At 32.2% G+C, this 13,142-nt stretch overlaps 1 protein-coding gene across 2 annotated transcripts; it reads right to left on the bottom strand.

Annotated features, from left to right (window-relative positions):
- Positions 1-4,654: 4,654 nt before the first annotated feature.
- LOC132045286 (protein indeterminate-domain 5, chloroplastic-like) lies at positions 4,655-12,642 on the bottom strand. 2 transcript variants are annotated; one of them, XM_059435844.1, is made up of 6 exons: positions 12,396-12,642; positions 12,092-12,295; positions 11,000-11,399; positions 6,695-7,377; positions 5,748-6,036; positions 4,655-5,061 (listed from the first exon to the last, which is right to left on the bottom strand). In XM_059435844.1, exons 2-5 carry the CDS (start codon positions 12,267-12,269, stop codon positions 5,765-5,767), a joined length of 1,533 nt encoding a protein of 510 aa, XP_059291827.1. In that variant the 5' UTR covers positions 12,270-12,295; positions 12,396-12,642; the 3' UTR covers positions 4,655-5,061; positions 5,748-5,764. The 2 variants fall into 2 exon arrangements, with proteins under 2 accessions (XP_059291827.1, XP_059291826.1); XM_059435843.1 differs by lacking the exon at positions 4,655-5,061 and having other exon boundaries at positions 5,715-6,036; positions 12,396-12,641.
- Between the last annotated feature and the right edge of the window lie 500 nt (positions 12,643-13,142).

Here is a 13,142-nt window from a genome sequence, read left to right as displayed (position 1 = left end):
AAGGGTAATTCGTTACTGTGAGTAACGTTTTATGATTAATACGTTACTGTGAATAACGTTTTATGATTAATACGTTACTGTGAATAACGACTCTAAAGAATACAAAATCTGACATTGATTGATCTTAAAGTCGTAACTCAGAGTTACAACTTCAGGCTAAAACGTAACTGACAGTAACGTTTCTACAGAATCCGGTTTCACGAGCAGTTAAATCCTGCAAAGAATTCCTCAAATTACGAACCCTTCTGATTGATGTAATTATAAAACTTTACCGACAATATTGATTACCCTTAAAAAAAAGAATCGATTAGCCTTACATAAAAATACTGATTAGCCTTAAAAAATATTGATAAGCCTTATAAAAAAAGTATTGATTAGCTAAATAAAGTAGTTGTTTTTCAATTTCAAAACAACACCAGCAGTGGGAAATTATATGAGCAGAAGTTGGTTAATTCTCCCATTCAACATTTTCTTATACATTTTAAAGTGCAAGATGGTTAAGACCCAAAAGAAATTAAAGATACAATGTCTTAAGTTTACAACAATAACTACTAGTAATTAATGCTTATATATCACAGCCTTTTCATATATGAAAATTAAGAAGCAACCATCTTTCATATCTATGCTTAACGAAAAATACTCCATCTTCTAGAAGCAAAACAACAGCTAAATTTGGTCTCTCAATTCACTTCGCGGGAACTAAATTTGTATAAAGCAAAACGGCAGCTAAGAATGGTTTCCATCAAGTTGTAGACTAAGAGACCTTAGTGAATCATATGTACTCCATAAAATAAAGCACACAAATCAGCTAGGATAAAATAAAGAACTCAAATCAGTGGAACATTGAAACCATTAATTAACCATAAAACGTTACTCACAGTAACGTTACTCACAGTAACGAATTACCCTTTAACACCGTTAACCTTTAACTTTTTTGCCCGTTGAATTTTTTGAATAAAATAATGCATAATACGTTACTGCGGAATACGTTTATTCTACTTCTGTAAATTTTCAAAAGAATATATTATTTTGGTGAATTGACTGAAATAATGGCTTATTTTGGTAAAAAATTCATAGTAGAGTGTAGCATTTGTTATATATCAACCTCTTTTGTTGAGAAACCATGGGTATTGCTGGGGTATGCCACATCTCCTTCAAACAGTATTTTACAGTGAACGTTAGGGATTCTCGCATGTTATCTACGTTATTCCAAAAGGTAGTCACGTGTTAGTAAGTTGTTTAGGCCTTGGTCGAAATCCTAGGATTTGGCTCGAAGATTCTCTTATGTTTAAACCCAAACGACACCTCATCCGCAAGGACAATACTGATAATGAAGTACTTTTTCAAGATCCGACATTAAGAATGTTTATATTTAGTGCAGGAAGAAGAGGATGTCCGGAGTTTTACTAGGTTCTGATATCACAATCATGATGTTAGCTAGGCTGCTTCATGAATTCAATTGGAGGCTGCCGCCAATGTACTATAAATTGACTTGATTGAGTCCCCCAATAATATGTATCTTGTCCCCCAATAATATGTATCTTGCTCAATCTCTTATGGGTCTGGCTGAATCAAGATTGACTGAAAAATATGTACCCACTGACACGAGGTGATGTTTCATTTTTTTGCGCAGATTGTCCTTCTTTTGGGGTGGTCTTAATTTTTGCCCCTCAAATTGCTGGTCTTTAAGTTTTGCCCTTCGCTTAAAAAGGTGATCGAAAATTAGGGGTGAACATGGTACGGTATTGGAAAGTTCGGTATGGTAATTTCGGTTTTCGATTTTTAAAAATACTATACCATTACCATACCAAATTAATTCGGTATGATTCGGAATTTTTAAGTTCGGTTTCGATATTTTTCGGTACTGTAAATCGATAACCATAGTTTGTTCGACTTCGACCTACATATACTTATATAATAGATAATTACGACTTCGGCTATTCAACAAACATCTCAATTATATTGTAACAACACCTTACACATGTCAATATATTCAAAAGAAGCACAATTAATCCCCTTCGTAAATCAATTACATAAAAGGGCATTTCAATTAACATAGATTAATCAAAATTCCAACGTTTAAACAATTAATTTTGTACTAATACTTGTTTATATATTTGTTAGTATTAAAATACTAATATATATGACTTGTATATGTAACTATATGCTTCGATATGGTATTCGGTATTTCGGTATATTATTTATAAATACCAAATACCATATCGAATACCGAATTTTTTAAAAATGCATACCAAATACCATAATACCAAAATCACGGTAAAAAAAATTTCGGTTTCGGTATGGTAATCGGTATATACCATACCATGCCCACCCCTACCGAAAATACCCCGAGATTCTGGGTTCGACCCCCCCACTCAGTAAAAAAAAATTAAAAAAAAAAATGCAAGGCAAGGCTTTGCAAAAAGTCTGCCTTATGCGGCATACTTTGCCTTACGGCATAACTTAATGTCTGCTTTATAAGGCAAAGTCTGTCATCTCCGACAAACTTTTAGTTATACCTTAAGGCAAAGTCTGCCGTCTCCAGCAGACTTTTAGTTATACCTTGTGATTTTTTTTTATGACTAAGCCGGGATTCGAACCCAGAACCTCGAGGTATTTTAGGCGAAGAGCAAAAAAATTAAAGACCAGTAATTTGAGGGGCAAAAATTAAAGACCACCCCCACCGAAGGGCAATCGTGCAAATTGCCTGTGATGTTTTAAACTGATTGGATTTTTATACTCCATTGGACCGAAATAAGTTGTCAAGAAAAAATTATGTAATAATGTTGTACTTGCAACTACATATCAATTTTTCAGTCAAATATTCGATTTAGGTTTAATTAATTAGTGACTAATATTTTCTAGTACATATTCTTGGTCATTATTTGGCTTCCATGAACAATTAACTTGATATGCGTGTACGTGTATCTGAAACCGGCCGAATTTAAAGAAGATACATATAGGAGAGAGAGCTAATTAAGCAAGATAATGAAAAGAGAGAATCAACATCGAAGTTTAAAAAGAAAGATTAAGATTCACAAAGAATGTTAAAGATGTACATGTAATCTTATGTTTATGAATTGATTTGAAACGTAAACAAATAAAAAGTAACAAGCTTACTTTGTTTCCCCTACTCATGAACTTGGGTTTTTTGGAAAGCATACGAGGGGCATTGGTATGATGCTGCTAAAGAAATGGGAGTATAAGGGAGGGGGTTTAGGAGAGAATAATCAGGGAATTTTGGTTCCCCTAGAAGCAAAGCCTTGGCAAGGCACTATAGGGTTGGGATTTGGAACAATTATTTTGGATCGACCTCAGAAGATTTACAGTGTGTTTACTAGTTCACTTCCTAAATTTGAGGGATCATAACATGATCTAGATAATGAAATTCACAACATAAAGAGTGACTAATCCAAATCATTCACCATCTGCTCTCTTGGTACTTCATTTCTACGCTTGCAAAATAGGTATTCTGAAGAATACACTAGGTTGGACTCGAGAACACTAGCATGGTCCTATACATGGCCATTATTCATTGATTTGTTTGACAAATGGGATCCAATACAAAAATCACAATGTTGGACGCGAAGAAATGTCAATGTGGAAGAAAATTTTGGTCATAAAAATTCCAAATACAACTTGAAGTTGTATTTGGAATTTGAAAAGTAACAAAAACCTTGTTTTTCACTTTTTTTACTACCAAAACTTTGTTGTAAAAGTACATTTTAACAAAAAAAAACTATGGCCAAGCACAACTCCAACTCTAAAATTCCATAAAAAAGAGAAAAAGTTTTTGATTTCTATGGCCAAACGCCTACTAAGTTGATGGAGTATATTTTAGATGGTAGTAATTATCTAGGCAATTGTAGGCTTAGAAGATTTAGGACTAGACCTCACTATTAGTTGGCTGCTACTCCTCACAAGACACTTTTGCAATGTTATTTCTTTTATTCAGATTGTAAAGGATGTGTTAACCCAAGGATTATGTTCACCCATTTCTTCATGGACTACTCCTTTATGTACGTCACTCTATTAAAATCTATAGTATACTTCTTAATTTATTGCTTCGTAAATTTTGTTAATATTCATTGACTACCAAATTTATCTTGCTTTTTCTTGTTTGACCACTTTTATCATTGTATTTTTCCCTTATAGGTGGTTCAATTATTAATTTCACCAACAGGTTTATCAAAAGCATGTTTAGCATCACACGTCTTGACACATTATGAATGAGTCACTTTTTTTACAATCAACGCGGCATGGGGAGTCAATGGTCCCCTAATCATTATTATTTTTGGCATATATAATATATTCGGCGATCATTTTTTTTTTTAAAAAACAATCGTAATATCCAAGTCAATTTGCGCGCATCTTGATTAATTTCATGGTATACAAACTTAGGCGACCATTGAAACTAGTAACGAACACTAACATTGACATTCGACTCGTGATTAGAAGCTTGTTTAAGCTAACCGGGGTCCCGATAAAATATGACGAGTGTGACAAGTTTAAGATTGAAAGTAACAGCAAACATCATCTTTTGAAATCAAGCCAACATTTCCTATATGTCGAGTCAACTAGAATATTCTTCTATCTATATACCTTGTGGACAAGATCGAGTAAATGGAGTAATATATAGTCTCCAGAGGACAAATAAAACAGGTAATTAAAACGTTATAAAAACATTTGTCTAGATCTGTCATTTGATGATCAAATTTATACACAAGGATTGAAGTCATCTAGATGTGAAGAGTTTCTTAAGAAAGCTATATATTGTCTGTGTCTTGGACTATTTTCCTGAAAAGTTCGAAAACCAAAAAGAAAGGACTAAAGACATAGAGTCAAAACTATAGAACATAACAACAAAAAGGACAAAAAAAGGTCTTAACGAGTAAAAGGAAAAAGAAAAAAAAATAACAAAGAAAGTTTTTTCTTGTTTTCTAAAGCTATCTCCCGAAGCAAGTTTTCTAATTGTCTGCTAAAACCTTGGAAAAAGACTTCAAATTACAGCTATCTGCTTCATGCTTAATATTCTCCTCCTTCCAAACATAGATGCATACCCTGCAAAAAATAATCGTAAATTAATCAATAAGGATGGCAGGATGCACATATGAACACGCAGACATATACATATTACTTCTTTCACCCTAATTTATGTGATGCACTTTTTTTTTTAATTTGTTAAAAATAACTTAACTTTAAATTTCATATTTTACCACAAAGTCGTACAACATCTATCACGTCTCAATTTTGATCCATGTTGGGTAGATTCGATATATGAATCATCATTATCCATTCGATCATAAAAGAAAAATTACGTGAGATTGTTCACCCAAAGAGTTCTAAAATGATTCTATATATTTGCAATAAATATTTTCACTATTAATGCAATGTAATCAAAGTTCCTCAAACATTATAATTTTACCTCTAGAAATATCATATGAAGATCATCCCTTGAACCAACAGGCAAAAACGATAAAACTAATTATTGCTCCAGAATTAGTAAACTAACTATTTTCACTCTTCTATAATGGACAATTTGACACAATTTCACAACAAAATCATATATTGGTTGTTAGGAAACTTAACAGACACAAAAGGAAAGACGCAGAGACAAGCACACATATCCAGATGCAAATAAAATTTCCATTTTTCTCATTATATATATATTTCATGACTAAGAAATATTTTTAAATTTGTTAAACTTGTACCTGTGCTTTCCTTGTTTCTTCATTTAACTTTCACACCTTTTCTCCTGAAAAAGTCATTGAAAATTGCCAGCATTTCCAAAACTCTGCTGGCCTTGATTTCTCTCTGGATCAAATAATGAGCTCATCATGTTCAATCCATTATGCTGCTGTTGTTGTTGTTCTCTTTGGCTACTAAATCCTCCACTCATACTTCTTACTATCTCTCCAACTCCAAGGAAATCTCTGGTTAACTGTTTCTTCTGAGGTGGTTGATGCTGCTCAAAACTTAACTTGGTTGTTGTATTGTACCCTTGTGATCCACCTCCATAAGCATCCATTACACCATCTACTAGGTCATGCAAGTGGTTATATCAATTAGTTAGTCGTGGAGCAAGAAATTATAACAAGTAGACACAAACGTAATATTTCATGTGTCTCAATTTAAGTGACGACGTTTAATCAGGTACGAGATCAAGAAAGACAAACTTTTGAAAATAGGTAATTACTTAATTACTCGTACTTATTGATTATGCCATGTTAACTTACTATAGTTAAGTGATACAACGAGGTGAGAATGTATATTAATTAAACATGATTATGTGCAAATACATATCATATTTCTATTAGTTAAACACCTAGTTCAGGTTATAGGTTTTTACCGTCTAAAATATGCTATAGACATTTCTGTGGCTGTAAGTAAAATGAGAATTTTAAAGTTACATTATTGCTAAATAAAAAAATTTATTATTCTTTTTGAGACAGACTAAAAAGAAATTTTACATATAAAATGAGATAAAGGGAGTATATAATTAAAGGGGTTAAAAAATAAGAGGTTCAACTAAGTCTAGTATGTTTTAAACACCGAGCATAAATATATATGTGAAAAAGCGCCATATTTTAACTAATAGCATGCGGTAAGAACTTAAAGGTTGAATCCGTTGAATATCAGTCATGAATCCACCTCTGCCAATAAGAAATTCGAAAAAAATGCAAAAATGTCACACCTGAAATGTCATTGCCAAAGTTGAGAGCTTGGTGATCAGATTTTGTACCACTAGAAGATGAATTATCTACACCAGTATTAGTACTTCCAAAGGCTTTGAGCAATGAAGCATTGGTGCTTATGTTACTTGTAGTAGATCCAATTTGAGCTGCCTTTTGAAGAAGTGCTGTGGCTGACATTACTGGTGCAGCTGAACAAGTACTACTATTCTCAACTTGTGAGCCATAAAGTGAAGGCATTGAACAACTAATATTATTGTGATCACCCAAAATACCACTTGTGGACAAATTATTGCTATTGCCAAAACCAGTATTGCTGCTATTGTTCTGGAAAAAATTGAGGCCAAACATACTAGGGGTATTATTATTGTTCTGATCAAGATTAGGGAGTTGCATTAGGCCATGGACCATTGGCTTCGTGTTGGCATAATCTTGATTTGATTCTTGAAGGAAGAAGGAAGAAGAAGAGCCAATGGGTGTTCCATTAATGAGGTTGTTATCAAATTGATAACCATTAGTCTTTGTGTTGTTAATAGTGGAACCCAATTTTGACAAGCCCAAATTTATGTTGTTGCTATTTCCATATAAGAATTGGTTGCCAATGGCACTCAAGGTGGGTGGATTTCTTGTACTTTCTTGAGCAAGGGCATCACAAAAGGCTCTATGTGTGATAAAACTGTCACGCCTGTGTAAACATAAATGAAAAAATTATTAGGACTTTAAGTTCTGAGCACTGATAATACAAGAACTATTTATACTGATGATATGATATAAAAAAAAGAAAAGTTTAAGCTATCAATGTGTATAGTATGACCTAAATTCCAAAAATAACACATAAACTCAAGGTGAAAAAAATAAAGAGAAAGAAAATTTTAGTAGCTCAGTTGGTTGGTTACTTCAACTTTCTTTTTATTGGTGGGGGATGGATTCTCCACCTTGTAATCCTCTTTCCCTGCCCCTACCCGTGCCACTTATTTATAATTAGAAAATAAAAGTAAAAAATAATAAGAAGAAAAATAGAGACAATTAAGATGAAGTAGGTAGCTGAAATTGAAATGACCAAACATTAAAGAAAGAAGAATCCAGTTAAGGCTCTCATGTCCAATTGGGGTATTTTATAACTTCTATATGCATTTGATATCAAATCATCCTAAAGATAATGCACGTAACAATTCATAATAAGTGAGAGTAGTTACTTGAAAAATAAAATAAGTTAAAATTCAATATTACTAAGTTAAATCCAATTCACATTGTCTTGCAACTAATGACAATGATAGAAGTATGTTTTTAGAGCCTGTTTGGATGGGCTTAAAAAAAGCACCTTATAAGCTGCTTTTTTTAAACTAAACCAAACGAATTAATTATTTTTTGCGCTTATTTTAAGATAAAATGGCTTATAAAGTTCCAGATCCAAACACCAAAAAATCGAAAATACCTTATAAGCTGTTTTCAACAACTTATAAGCAACGGGCTCTTAGTTTTGGACTGTTGTAACAACTAAGTACTACAAGAATATTGTCTTTAGCTAGTCTAAGTAAAAACTTTACGTAGTACTTATATGATTACCATACATATGAGTTTACCGAAACTAGTCAAGGAAATTGACTTGAAAATGACTCAAAGTTTGATAAGTGGTCCCATTATAGAAAAGAAAACCTGTCAATTTGACCAAGGAGAAAGTTTTGTGGAAAAGCTAATTAAGGACAAAATTTGGAGATAAAAATCAAGTGCATTTACAACATTCAATAAATTCAAGCTAGTCTTTTGCGGCAATGTCATTGTCAAATTAATGTTGTTGGGAGAATAACATAATATACAAAAACAAAGTTATGAGGGAAGAGATGAAAAAAAATTAAGTTAAGAAAAAGAAAGAAGAAAATTAAATGAGGAATATAATTGCCAAAATTGACAGAAACATAATCAAGGACGGTAAAATAATATATTGCCAAATTTGGGTAATGAATGGTGAGAATGAACTTTCCGCAATAAATAAACAAACTAATGCAACAGAAGAAATTGAAAAATTAAATATCAAATCAAAGAAGTGAGTTGCCTGAACATAATCTTCAATAAATGAAGCTGCCAGTCATAAAAATCATTTAATTAAAGTGAAGAAATCCCTTTCTGCTATTCTTTCCATTCCTTTTTACTTGTTCATACAATTCCAAAATATCGTACAAACAATTTGTGTAAATAAAGGACAAATTCCAAATATTATTTGAGAAGGGAAGCTATATTTGTTAAGTAAAGGAGAATTTAGGACGGGTCTTATAGGTTAAACTGAATATATACATATATGCAAACTAATATTATAAAAAGATACAGTATATATAATAAAGTAATTTGCTAACTCTATATTTTAAATTCGTCTGATCAGCTGGTATCAAATGACAAAGGGGTCTAAATTATTACTATCATGAAAAGGGCTGGCTGCAAAAATTCAGGACAATACACATCTAGCCAACCAATCAAGAAAGAGAACAAAACCTGGCAAAGGTTACCATTTCTGCATGGACATAGCAACACGTGAATAAGTTGTAAAGGTAAATGTAACGGAAAAGGACGATGGTTCCTAGGAGAGACTGACTCTCTGGTCGTTGGGTTGGTGAATAAAAGATTATAATTCCGCAATATCATGATTAGCACACGCTACTCGAAATAGAGACTTTTCTCATCGATATTCAGTGAAAAATTTGTGTTATAAAACATCATTTTCCCACCTCATTCCTACCGAACCAACTCATTGGGAAAATGCTGGGAAACTTTTTAATTTTTTCGTGTGAAAACACACTATTTAGGTTTTCCCGACCGGCATCCAGTTGAAATAGCCACTGAACATTTTTCAGTGGACAAATAATAAGTTTTTAGTAGGAGATTTTATCTCTATGTAGGTTTTGTTCTCCCTCCGGATCAAAAAGAGTGTTCACTTACATTTTATTTTCGTTCAAAAAGAGTTTCCACTAATTACCAAATCAAGAAATAATTAACCTTATTCTTCCAAAATTGGCCTTATTAAGTGTTAAGTGATCAAATCCAATACATATTTAATTAGGGGTAGTTTAGTCAAATTATCTATTTTTGTCTAGAAATCAGTATTTTTTTTAGGGGTGTGCAAATGGTTAAGTGAACACTGTTTTTGATCCCAAAGGAGTAAATAATTATGTCATTATTGATTCCGAGATAAAAAATGACACATTGTCCACCAAAACTTTCTTTAAAAAAAAAAACTCAAAGTTAAAATTAGAAATGAAATTTTATCCGAATTTATCCGCTTTAAACCAAGTATATATTTTATATTATACCTTTATCCTAGTAATTATTATAATTTTGGAATAACTTGTTTCTAACAAAATGAGAGTCCATAGAGAAAAAGAGAAAGAATATGTACCATGGTAAGAAAACAAAAAAATATACGACCATGGTTTCACAAGGATAGTTTCACGTGTACACCTTGTCTATGCCAGTAAAGATCCAAAGACAAAAACAAAAACCTACAAGAGTACAAAACCAAAAAACGAAGACCAAACTAAAAGAAAAAAAGATAAGAGAAAAAGGTGAAAAAAATGAGTTCAAAAGGAGAATCTTGTAACCGTAGAAAACTTTTTCCTTTCATTTCTCCTCTATTTCATCACCTGGGGAATCTAAAATTAGCCCTAAAACCCAAAGAATATGCCAAAGCTTAATTCACTTCATGTGTGTAACAACTACACAGTCACGACTTCAAATAAAAAAAACAAGAAAAACCAAATTTCAAATAATCAATAGCCGGTCCGAAAGGATGATCAGTCACATTTCAAGACTAAGACATGACTCAAAATCACTAGAAACAATAGCGTGCACTTCAAAAAATAAATATATATTCCGTCTGTTTTAAGTAATTTATTGTATAACGTAGTTTGACTGGACACAAAATTTAAGAAAGTAATGAAATTTTTTTTGAAACTTGTAGCCTTAAATATGTTATTACTATTAGCAGAAAAATGGTTCATAAAAGGCGATAATAATCAAATATTTGATTGTCATAGGTTCTGTTGTTAAGTCAATAACGACGAGATTTAGTAATTAACCCTAATAAAAAAAATTAGGCCACTAAATAAAAAGAAAAAAAAAAAGCTAGATAGACGATCGAGTTCACTAAAAAAAAATAAAAAAAATAAAAAAATTAGCGGCGGACGGATAACTTCTATCGCTAAACAATGAAAAATTATCGTTAATCCTGTTCTACGATGAATTAGTGACGGATTATTATCAAAAAAATCCATTTAGGTGCGAACAATCTTGCACTAAATTAGCGAGGAATTCCGTACCTTGAGAAAAGAGTGCCACAATCACATCTATACTCACGAGTGCCACAGGTTTTGCTATGTGCTTTCCAATCAGACTGAACAGCATACTTCTTTGAACACTTCTCACACTTGTATTTCTTCTCACCATGTTTTCTGAAGTAATGTTTTTTAATCCCAGTGAGGTCACCAAGTGCTCTGCTAGGTTCATGGTGAACACATGTTGGTTCTGGACAAAGATACACCTTGCGTTTTGCTACTTCATTTGGATTCTTTTGCTTTAGCTTCCAAGGCAAATTGTGTCCTCTTCTGTGGAGTTGTAAATTTTGTTCTCTTTGGAATCCTTTGTTGCATACCTCACATAAGAATCTGTTTGTTGCCATTAGGGTATGTGGTGATAATGCTATCACTTCTGCGTCTGGATCTGTTCATCCCACCACAAAAAAAAGGGTAAAAAACAAAATTCTAATGACAAAATATTTAATGAATATGTACATCAACTATTGTGGAAACTTACAAAATATTACTCCATATTTATGAAGCCAACACATAAAAATGAAGAGAGACGTTTTTCTTTTCATTTCTGTTTTGTTCTAGTCATCCCAACCTTAATAAATGGACTATGAAGAGATAAGTCGAATGGCTGGATTTTTAGTCGGTTTTCATTCGCCTTCTTCCCTTATAGTCCATCATCTATAAATGGTGGAAACTTACAAAAATAGATTTTATCGGATAAACTTGAAGAGATAGATACTTTTCGCTTGTGCAATTTGTACTTCTACCATTTAAGCATTAATGAATGAACTATATATGAAGTGGTTTGAGTTTTCAGTCGTTCGGTTTAGCTTTTCCTCATAGTCCATTAGTGGAAAGGGTGATTTTCTTTGCAAAAAAAATTGAGGAACCTATCAAAATTAGGGTTTTCCTCAAAATTTTAAGGTAAACTTGAACTTTAGTCTTAAATTAGTGTCCTTTTCAGCTTTTACTTGTATATAAGAAGATTAATAAGAAAGGAAAAAAGAATTAAGAATTTAATGTTCTCTCTTGTTCTTTTGTTTAAAAAAATTGAATTGAATTTCCCTTTCACAAAATTAGTCTAATTAATTAGATACTTGCTTGGTGTTCCAGGTTGATTTCTTCTCTTCTTTGTTGTTGCTTGAGCTTGAGATTGAGCCATGGTTGAGGATTGAGCCTGTTGATGATGAAGTAAAACTCCTTGTTGATTCATCTCATGTTGATTTTGTAATTCTTCCCTCATTGCAAGAAACATAGCTGATGATGACCCTCCATCCATCTTCAAATTAATTTCTTGTTCCTCTTCTGCTTTAAATAGAAAAATTAAGAAACTCAACCAAAAAGATGGAGGAAAAAAATGAAGAAGAAGAAAAATAATTGAATTCAACAAGCTTCAGTCACAAACCTTATCAAGAAACTCAACTTTGTTGCTGCAACTGAATTTTAGCTAACATAGAATTAAGTGAGCGACTGAGTATTTTTTTTTGAGTAAGGAAGAGATTCATCCCATGATGAGCTATTTGATGTTCTTTTTTGTTCTCCTTTAACCCTTTTGCTATAAATGAATTTTTCAAGAGAAGATGCTTTGAGGTTCCTCTGTATGTGTTTTAGGTGTCATGCATATACACAAACACATATCCATACCCATTTTTTTCTTTTTAATTTCTCTATCTCATTTTTCCCTCTTATTCATTTAATTTATCTCTATTTTATACTTTCATATTACTATTTAAATCTACTCGAATTCGATGTCTACACCAAATAAATAACTATATATACAACATACGATATTCATATAAATTACTTCTCTCACTTAACTATGATTAATTAATAAATACTTAATGAGCGCACGTCAAAGGGATTTAAATTGATTATATTTGTATAATTAACATTTGCGAGTAATTTTAGTGATATGATTACTAGAAAACTCACTTCTATGTTTTGTGATTTGAAGGCAAGCTGTGAGCTTAGAAAAACAAGAATTGGCATTTTATAACAATAATTGAATAAGGTATATTCTCACCTCAATTCATCAGCTAATCATGATAAATTACCGTAATTTAACATACAGTAACGTAAATATTGAGCGTGAGTAATATTTAGCATAGGATGATGTGATGGTAATGTGTAACATTTGGGTCCATCGACCAGC

The sequence above is a fragment of the Lycium ferocissimum genome, unplaced genomic scaffold (assembly GCF_029784015.1).
Source record: "Lycium ferocissimum isolate CSIRO_LF1 unplaced genomic scaffold, AGI_CSIRO_Lferr_CH_V1 ctg640, whole genome shotgun sequence".
Taxonomy (NCBI): domain Eukaryota; kingdom Viridiplantae; phylum Streptophyta; class Magnoliopsida; order Solanales; family Solanaceae; genus Lycium; species Lycium ferocissimum.
This window is presented reverse-complemented; position numbering and strand designations above follow the sequence as displayed.

What these genes read in the sequence shown, in the direction of transcription:
- LOC132045286 (XM_059435844.1), bottom strand. Translation starts at nt 12,269, where the DNA reads ATGGATGGAGGGTCATCATCAGCTATGTTTCTTGCAATGAGGGAAGAA. An exon ending in AAATCAACCTGGAACACCAA is followed by an intron (nt 11,400 to 12,091) that starts GCAAGTATCTAA and finishes TGGGATGAACAG; the next exon opens with ATCCAGACGCAGAAGTGATA. An exon ending in CTTTGGCAATGACATTTCAG is followed by an intron (nt 6,037 to 6,694) that starts GTGTGACATTTT and finishes ATGACCTAGTAG; the next exon opens with ATGGTGTAATGGATGCTTAT.